Source organism: Carlito syrichta, unplaced genomic scaffold (genome assembly GCF_000164805.1).
Source record: "Carlito syrichta isolate Samal-C Ts95f unplaced genomic scaffold, Tarsius_syrichta-2.0.1 Scaffold314334, whole genome shotgun sequence".
NCBI lineage: Eukaryota > Metazoa > Chordata > Mammalia > Primates > Tarsiidae > Carlito > Carlito syrichta.
This window is the reverse complement of record NW_007258430.1, coordinates 471076-480439: the sequence shown is the minus strand read 5'-3', so window position 1 is coordinate 480439 and position 9364 is coordinate 471076. Positions and strand designations below refer to the sequence as shown.

Genomic DNA, 9364 nt, shown 5'->3' with positions numbered 1-9364 from the left:
AGTGGCCAGGAGCGGCCACTGCACTCCAGTCTGGGCGACAGAGTGAGACTCCAACTCAAAAAACAAACAAACAAAACAAAACAAAACACACACACACACACAAATACAGTTGTTATTTACTTCTTTGATAGAAAAATTTTAAGAGCACCCGTTTGCTCAGTACATCTTTTTTGTTTTTGAAAAAACAATCTATTTTTAGTATTACCTCATATACTTCATAACTCCCAAATTCATATGGTCGCAATATCTTTTTTCTTTTATTTTCCCAGCTGGCTGGACTGGTTTCAAGATAATAAAGTATTTAAGTCACATGTACTTCAATACTAACACAATATAGAATTGGATCAATATGCTGTCTGACAAATATAACTAGATCCTAAGACTCCTTTCTAGATTGGAGGGAATTTCAAAGAACTTCTAACAGCTCTGTAGCTGCTGTTCAGCAACTTCCACTCAGTGAAGATGTACATAAAATAAAGGATACAGAGAAGTCTCTGCAGGTTTCTAGTCACTTACTGTTGTTTTCTCTAAGCATTTAAATATTTTCTTGATTTTGTTAATTTCCTAATTTTCTATCCCTTGTAACTTGATCTTTAATAGAAACTTTTATGGGCTAATTGTTTGACTCCCTCAATTATATTTGCATATCCAGGAAAAATGGAGAGGCTTCAGAAAAGCATGTTACTAGATATTGCTGTTCTGATACATTTTTTATTTTTTTTAATTTTTAAAATTTTTTTCGAGTTGGAGTCTCACTCTGTTGTCCAGACTGGAGTGCAGTGGCCGCTCCCGGCCACCGCAGCCTCGACCTGCTGAGGTCCGGCGATCCTTCCGCCTCAGCCTTCCGAGTAGCTGGAACTACAGGCGCACACTACCATGCCCGGTTAATTTTTTGATTTATTGTAGCGATGAGGTCTCGCCAAGTTGCCCAGGCAGGTCTTGAACCCGCGGGCTCAGGCAATCCACTCACCTCAGCCTCCCAAGGTGCGGGATTACAGGTTGAGCCACTGAGCCCGGCTCTGATACATTTTTTATATGCCCATCAGGGACCCCCCAACTTTCAGTTCTGGCTCTTAGCTTTCTTCACTTATGACTGCAATCAGTCAAATCTAGACTGAGAGCCCATTTAATATACATCAGGAAATAGAAGGGAAATGATGCTCTGCCACAGGATCAGAATCAATGAGCTGAGATAGTGCTGTATTTTAAATATTTATCTTCTTTGGGCAGGGGGAGAGGAGATTCTCTTTGCCCCTCAGACTTGTTTCATGGTTTCTATTTTAGTGCTTACCGTTTCCTAGACTTTTGGCCTAAGCTTTACCAAGAGAAAATGTAGGCTCCTACCTTTATTTCTTCTATATCTTTAGCTTTTATTAGACACTGACAGGTGCTTGCCTCTGCCCTGGTCCAAGCTTCTGGTTCTACCAACATGATTCTAAGTGACTCAAGTCTTGGTGTGATAGGGATCCCACTACCCCTTCAGAGATCAAGAATTTGATTTTTCCTTTTGTATATTTAAAATTACTAGCCAGGCACAGTGGCTCATGCTTGTAATCCCAGCACTTTGGGAGGCCGAGGCGAGAGGAGTGCCTGAGCCCAGGGGTTCGAGACCAGCCTGGGCAACTTGTTTCTATAATAAGTCAAAAAATTAGCCAGGTGTGGTAGCACACACCTGTAGTTCCAGCTACTTGGAAGGCTGAGGCAGAAGGATCGTTGAGCCCAGCGAGTCAAGGCTGCAGTGGCCGGGGAGCATGCTACTACACTTTAGCCTGGGCAACAGAGTGAGACTCTGAGTAAAAAAAAAAAAAAAAAAAAATTACTGTGATTTTTACCTGCTGCCGCCAATTTAGATGTTTTCTAGTTTTGATAAATATGAAAGTCAAAACCAAAGTGATATTCAACATCTATTATTGTCTCTATTCCATTAGATGGTATAAAAATTCAAGAGTTATAATTATTAAAGGTCTAAACATATGTCATACGTGTAAGATATTACTTAAATAACTTAATGCTAGAGATTTTTAAAAAATGTGTTTTTGTGCTATCCATTGAAACTAGACAAGATAAAAAAAAGTGGGACATATATACAACGGAGTATTATGCAGCCATAAAGAAGGACAAACATATGGACTTTGCAGCAACCTGGATGGATTTAGAGTCCATCATACTCAGTGATCTATCACAGAAATAAAGAACAGAGTACCATATGTTCTCACTCATAAGCGGACCTTGAACAATTATCATAATACTATAAGAAAGGGACTGGGAGTAGTGTGAAACTGCCAGGAGAGTGGGGGTGGGATTGGCAGTTGAAGGGAATTGTCAGGGGAGGGGGGCACACCTCATCAACAAGGTTACCTACCTAATGAACATGTGTATACCTAACCCTGAACTGTACCTTACATCTTTAAAATAAAAAATTTGAAAGTAAAAAAAAAATTATTTTTTCCTGGAAAAGGGAAATCTAATCAGGAAATTGAAAAATGGTTGGCTGGAAGAATCTTTTGTGTTGTACTTAGACCACTTCATTAAAAAGAAGTACACTAAGGGTTTTAGGAAACCCTTTGGGAAAGATGAACAAGTTCTGAAGATGGATGGTGGTGATTATTACAATGTAACGTACCTAATGTCACTAACTGTACACTAAAAAAATAGTTAAAACAGTAAATGTTATGTATATTTCACAACAATAAAAAAAGGTATACTTTTTTTTTTTTTTTTTTGAGTTGGAGTCTCACGCTGTCGCCTAGACTGGAGTGCAGTGGCCGCTCTCGGCCACCGCAGCCTTGACCTGCTGGAATCCGGCGATCCTTCCGCCTCAGCCTTCCAAGTAGCTGGAACTACAGGCACGCGCTACCACGCCCGGCTAACTGTTGATTTATTGTAGAGATGAGGTCTTGCCAAGTTGCCCGGGCGGGTCTCCAATCCACGGGCTCAGGTAATTCACTCACCTCAGCCTCCCAAAGCACTGGATTATAGGCTGAGCCACCGAGCCCGGCTTAAAAAAGGTATACTAACACACTTTTTTTTTTGAGTTGGAGTCTCACTCCGTTGCCCAAGCTGAAGAGCAGCGGCACACTGACAGCCACCCTTGCTGTGCTCAGGCGATCCTTCCGCCTCAGCCTTCCAAGTAACCAAAACTACAGGTGCATGCTACCACTCCCGGATAATTTTTTAATTTATTGTGGAGACAAGGTCTCACCAAGTTCCTGGGCTGGTCTCGAACCCGTGGGCTCAAGCAATCCACTTGCCTCAACCTCCCAAAGTGCTGGGATTACAGGCTGAACCACAGAGACTGGCCCACATTGCCTTTTTAGGACCAAAAACAATGCCTCTTTCATTTCAAGCTCTAAGTGACTCATTTTATTTATTTTTTTGAGTTGGAGTCACACCCAGTCGCCCAGACTGGAGTGCAGTGGCCGCTCCCGGTCACCGCAGCCTTGACTTGCTGGGCTCCGATGATTCTTCCACCTCAGCCTTCCAAGTCGCTGGAACTACAGGTGTGCACTGCCACACCCGGCTAATTTTTTGATTTATTGTGGAGATGAGGTCTCGCCAAGTTGCCCAGGCGGGTCTCGAACCCGTGGGCTCAGGTAATTCATTCACCTCAGACTCCCAAAGCGCGGGATTACAGGCTGAGCCACCGAGCCTGGCCAAGTGACTCATTTTAAAAAATATTCACGTTAAAGACCATTCTTCAGAAACTCAAGTTGTTTTCTAAATTGTTTAACAAATTAATTGAGATTCCTGACTACAGGGTCTGCTGAAGGACACAGAAAGTATGTTTAAAAAAAAGTAAACATATATTCTTTAGCCAGCAGCATTGGCTCGTTTACAAAATCATCTTCCAAAACAGTCTTTCAAGTCTTCCTAATTTTGAAAAATGGAGTCTCAATTGATGTCTCTCAAATTTGCGATTTAGATTACATTACAAATGGCTCTACAAGACATATCTTGAGGGGAAGGATGTTTTAGTAATTGGGAAATTGCCAGAGAGCTATGCAATATGTGACTTTTTTGTAGGCACTCAATGTTTTTGGACTAAATGACCTTATACTGAGGATTATAGAAAAAAATAAAGAAGGAAACTGGTGCAGTTTTATTAACAAAGAGATATGATGAATTAAATAGACAATATAGGGTTTAAATGAAGTGACAGAGTCACAACACACTTTGAAAATGCTTAGCTTGAAATAATCTTGTACGTGTGATAAACATGATGCTGGTTTTTTAATGCTTTTCAGGATAAACCTCACTATCACATGCTAAAGCTGATTTTATTGATTGAGACAGGGCCTTGGTCTGTGCCCTGTCAGGCAGGTGTGCAGAGGCATGATCACACTGCAGTCTCAAATTTCTGGGCTCAGCTTGCCACCCCAGCCTCCTGAGTGGCTGGGATTACAGGTGCCTACCAACACGCCTAGCTAATTTCCTAATTTTTATGTTTGTAGAGACAGGGTCTGGCTATGTTTCCCAGGCTGGTCTCAAACTCCTGGTTTCAAGCAATTTTCCAATCTAGGCCTCCCAAAATGCTGGCGATTACAGGCGTCAGCCACTGCACCCAAAGTGAATTTTAATTTTAGTTTGGCATCTTATCTAAAATGACCACTTAAATGTATAGCAACAGTAATTATAATACCTACTGATTGACTCTAACATCACAAAGAGAGTTTTAAAAAGAGGTAAAAGTTAAAAATCTAAAATTTGGAGTCATCGGCAAACAAGGACATTTCAAGTTATGAGTATGGATGAAAATAACCACGGGAATCAACATTTAGAGATATGGAAGCAGAGTATAGTATAATTATCAAACAAGGAATATCCTATTTTCTTGAGCTTTCACCAGGCTTCATTTTGTCAGAATAGATTTATCCCATTTTTCAATAACTACATCTAATTACACATCTTCAATTCTAACTTTTGCTTTTTATTATTGCTATTCATTATATTAACAGCTTAAAATTAGTCTTTGTCAATCCTTTTCTCCCCGAAACACTGCTATTTAAATGGTCCATTTTACAACCAAGACAATATATGCAGGTGATACTGATGATAATACCTGCAGGGTAAAAGTTTCCAATTCTACAGCCTAAATAAAACCTCTCTTGTAAAGGGCTTTTTCAGGAAGTATTCTGTCGTTCTTTCAGGAAGTATTCTGTCGTTCCTCACAAGTTTGTGGGCGTAACGGGAAGGAGGCTAAAGGCCACACCCCCTTTTTTCTTTTAGAAAAGGGGTTAGCCACAAGGAGGCTCTTACAGGCCTCTCCGAAGTCTGCAGCAAAATCACAGCCACCTAGAGCCAGGTCTTGCTGCACCCAATCCCAAGTGGTTCTCTAAGAGCCCAAGGTCTGAGTTGTGACCCGGTCAACTTAACCCAAAGGAGAGCAGAGACAGGCTTTTGGCTTCAACTCGCCTAAGTCCCCAAGGTCAGCGCCCACAACAAATCCTCGCCCCCACCGCCTGCCTCTGGTTCTAGTCGCTTACGGGTAGTTCGCATCCACTGCAGCAGCGCCGGGAGGTCGGCCGGAGCCACAGTACGGAGCAGCTGCAGAACAGCTCGCCTCGCGGACGGAAATTCCATGTAACCGTAGCTAGCGACGCAGGAGCTGGTTTGCACTGCGCACGCGCAGCAGGGGCCTGACTTGACAACAGACCCCATGCTCCGTGGACCCCGCCTCTCTAGGCAACGAAGTCCTATGCCCCGCCCCCTTACGCAGTTCTCACGTGCGCCCGGGAATTCCCACCTTCAATCCCACCTCTGTGTCTTAGCTAGTAATGCTCAGTCTTGTCAGTTTTTCTTAAGGTGGCTCCTCGAGGCCTGGTTTTTCTCGAGATCACATCTCTAGACAGGCTCTAGTGTACCGCTAACTTTGCTGCCGCAGGTCCTCAGCGGTACAAAACTCAAGCCCCGAGCCAGTGGACGCAAATAACCGGACACCGCGGTGTGCCCCGGAAGCGGAAGTGCATCCTCTTGAAAGGCGGGACTACGCTGAGTGGTGACGTTTCCTCGTTGGGCGGAAGGTTCGGTGGCAGTCTTCGGTCTTCCAGCTGGTGGGATTTGGCGTCGCGGTGCTGGGCACTGGGACCCTACTTTATACAGTTCGGGAAGTTGGGTTGTGGGGTCGTACGTGTCTGTCTGCTCCCAGCTTTCTCAGGTTTCCTTCCACGGCGTGGGGCCTCGCCAAGGAATCCCCGGCCCCTTGGGGCCACGGCGTTAGCGGTGCCTTTTGCGGTGAGTGTCTGGTTTTTCCCGCCTCAGCCTGCGAAGGGCAGTTAGGGGCAGCCCTAGCCCTGCTTAGGGGTGAGAGACTCCGGAGGGAATCTGCTGCCCTGGCCACCGGCTGTCGTCGCCGAGACTGAGGTGCTCTGGTCCTTTTTAATCTCATGTCTTCTCTGAGAAGTTTTGTTTAAAAATATGCGCCGTGACCCTTTTAAGTTGTCTTCGAACTTACCTGAGCCAAATAAGATGTAGGCAGTTGCAGGCCTGACTCTGTTTTGTTTTCCTGAGCAAGAATTAACGTGAGGCCGTTCACTCGAAAACTTTTTGACGTGTACCAGATTTTATTTTCCTATGTGTTTGTAGTGCTTAACACAGTATCCTGCATGTAGTAAACGAATAAGAAATATCAGTTCAGTGCCAATGATGATTTAAGATATGTCGGTGGCTCTCTTGATGCCATTTGACCCTACTGACTACCCATTTCTTGAAACTCTTTATTCTTGATGTTATCCTCACCCCGATTATTTTACATGCTTAATTCAACAAAATACTTACTAGTTCTTGGCTGTAGGGATATAGAAGTAAATGACACCATTGAGAAGCTAACTATAATCCAGTGTACTGTGAGAAGTACAGTAAGAGAAAGGCACATAAATATACACCATATCAAGTTGAATAATGAGAAACACTAGGTAGGTATAAAGAGCCATAGAGAGCAGATAGGTGAGAGTTAATGTACTCCTTAGGAGATTTGTGATTCTGAGCAAGTTGCCATTCCAGTCTAGCCTCAGTTTTCTCATCTACTTAATAGACTTATTATGAGGATGAAGACAACATATTTGGTACAGTGCCTAGAACATAGCTATGGTGGTGCCAGAGGGGAGGGAAATCTTTCTCACAAACCCCCTTCCCTCAATTTTTTGATATGATCAATTAGTATTTTCTAACCAAATATGGAGTACTATGCAAAAGCATTTTCAAGCCCTCCTTCCAAACAGATTACTCCTCTAACTCCATCTATCTGGAAATTCTGGACCTGCCACTGATTAGAGTAAGGTAGCCATAAATGTAACTTTTTTTTTTTTTGAGCTGGAGTCTCCCTCTGTCGCCCACACTGGAGTGCAGTGGCCGCTCCCGGCCACCACAGCCTCGACCTGCTGGGCTCCGGCGATCCTTCTGCCTCAGCCTTCCCAGTAGCGGGAATTACAGGTATGCGCTACCACGCCCCGCTGATTTATTTATTTGTTTATTGTAGAGATGAGGTCTCCCTGCCCAGGCGGGTCTCGAACCCGCGGGCTCAGGCAATCCACTCACCTCAGCCTCCCAAAGATGTGAGATTACAGGCTGAGCCACCGAACTCGGCTCATAAATGTAACTTTTTAAAAAATCGCTTTTGTCTGGCACGTTGGGTCACTCCTATAATTCCAGCACTTTGGGAGGTCAAGGTGAGAGGATTGCCTAAGACCACCCTGGGCAACTTGGCAAGACCTCGTCTCTACAATAAATAAAAATATTAGCTGGGTGTGATAGCACGTGCCTGTAGTTCCAGCTGCTTGGAAGGCTGAGGTCTCAAATAACTGGGCTCAAGCAATCCTCTTGCCTTGGCCTCGCAAAGTGCTGGGATTACAGGCATGAGCCACTGCACCTTGCTTTAACTCTTTTTGATATTCAAGCCAGCTTCCCTTTTTGCCTTTCATTTATTGGTTAATGACATCACTAACCATCTGGTTATTAAAACTAGAGACATTGGAATGATTTTTGCCTTCTGTTTCTCCTTCATCACAACCATTTGGTCTTTACATCTTGTAGATTCTGCTTGAGATGTTAGATCTTAACTCTAGTCCCCTCTCTTCATTTTGCTTCCTCATTTCTTTGTTCAAACCCAAATCTTTTGGAGTGTGGCTATTGTATGTGGTCTCCTGACTCTTGCTTTTTCTTCCTTTTGTATGTTTGTTACATTGTCTCTAAAGACTTTGTTTTATTTTAGAAAACAGGATTTATGAGAGGACAGAAAAGCTCCTGCAGTGGGAGGGGACCCGAGGAGATTGCCCTCTAAAATATTTTTTAAGTATAGAACAGATTTTTCTTTCTTTCTTTCTTTTTTTTTTGTTGTTGTGTTGGAGTCTCACTGTCACCCAGACTGGAGTGCAGTGGCCGCTCTTGGCCATTGCAGCCTCGACCCGCTGGGCTCCAGCGATCCTTCCGCCTCAGCCTTCCAAGTGGCTGGAACTATAGGCGTGCGCTGCCACACCCAGCTAATTTTTTATTATTATTATTTATTGTAGAGATGAGGTCTCGCCAAATTGCCCAGGTGGGTCTCGAACCCGTGGGCTCAGGCAATCCACTCACCTCAGCCTCCCAGAGCGTGGGATTATAGGCTGAGCCACCAAGACCGGCTAGAACAGATTTTTCATGCCCTTGTTTCCTCTGGAGGAGTGTAACTTAATGTAATGATTATTAACACTAGCTGCACATCAGTATAACCAGTTAAGTTTTTCAAAATATTAATGCCTTGTTTTGCTTTTCTGATCAAGAATTTGGATGAGGCTACTTCCCTGAAAACTTTATTTTACATCACTGTCTCTGGAGATTCTGATTGAGCCTTTAATTTTTAGCTGATAGGCATTGTCTAAATGTCATTGAAATAGCCTATTGCTTGAGTATATGCCTCAAGCAAGAAAGAATTATAACAGAATATAACCTCTGGTGTGAAAATAAGGCAGAGGAGTCAATGGTGGTATGATGCATCATTTATCTTCTGAAGTTAACAAGGAAGTCTTGTCTATGTTACACTGATGTAACTGATTGATTTGTAGTTAAAACTTCTCTTGCTGGCACAAGTTCTGGAGCACATAGCAGGTATTTAATGAATAACTAAATGAATATAAATGATGTCATTTCTTTTTTTTTATTTTAAAGATGTGGGGTACAATTCAGGCATACAAATGTTCATTATGAAGGTACCTTTATTTATTTTTTTTTTGAGTCGGAGTCTCACTCTGTTGTCCAGACTGGAGTGCGGTGGCTGCTCCCGGCCACTGCAGCCTCGACCTGCTGGGCTCCGGCGATCCTTCTGCCTCAGCCTTCTGAGTAGCTGGAACTGCAGGTGTGCGCTACCACGCCTGGCTAATTTTTTTTGATTTAT

At 43.4% G+C, this 9364-nt stretch overlaps 2 protein-coding genes across 4 annotated transcripts in view; one reads left to right on the top strand and one right to left on the bottom strand.

The window, feature by feature from the left end:
• The window catches only part of LOC103274000, a 40309-nt gene extending 34705 nt beyond the window's left edge, over nt 1-5604 (bottom strand). The window contains exon 1 of the mRNA XM_008071459.1: nt 5484-5604. Coding sequence (XP_008069650.1) covers nt 5484-5580 — 97 coding nt within the window. The 5' untranslated portion in view covers nt 5581-5604. The remainder of the gene's footprint in view (nt 1-5483) is intronic.
• Nucleotides 5605-5931: 327 nt separating this feature from the next.
• Nucleotides 5932-9364, top strand: part of SRP54 (signal recognition particle 54) — a 54739-nt gene continuing 51306 nt past the window's right edge. For 2 of the 3 annotated variants that reach the window (XM_021719240.1, XM_008071457.1), the window contains exon 1: nt 5934-6231. The gene's annotated coding sequence lies outside the window, so the exon portion shown is untranslated. Of the gene's footprint in view, nt 6232-9364 lie in introns of all 3 variants that reach the window. The other variant, XM_021719239.1, reaches the window with a different exon arrangement.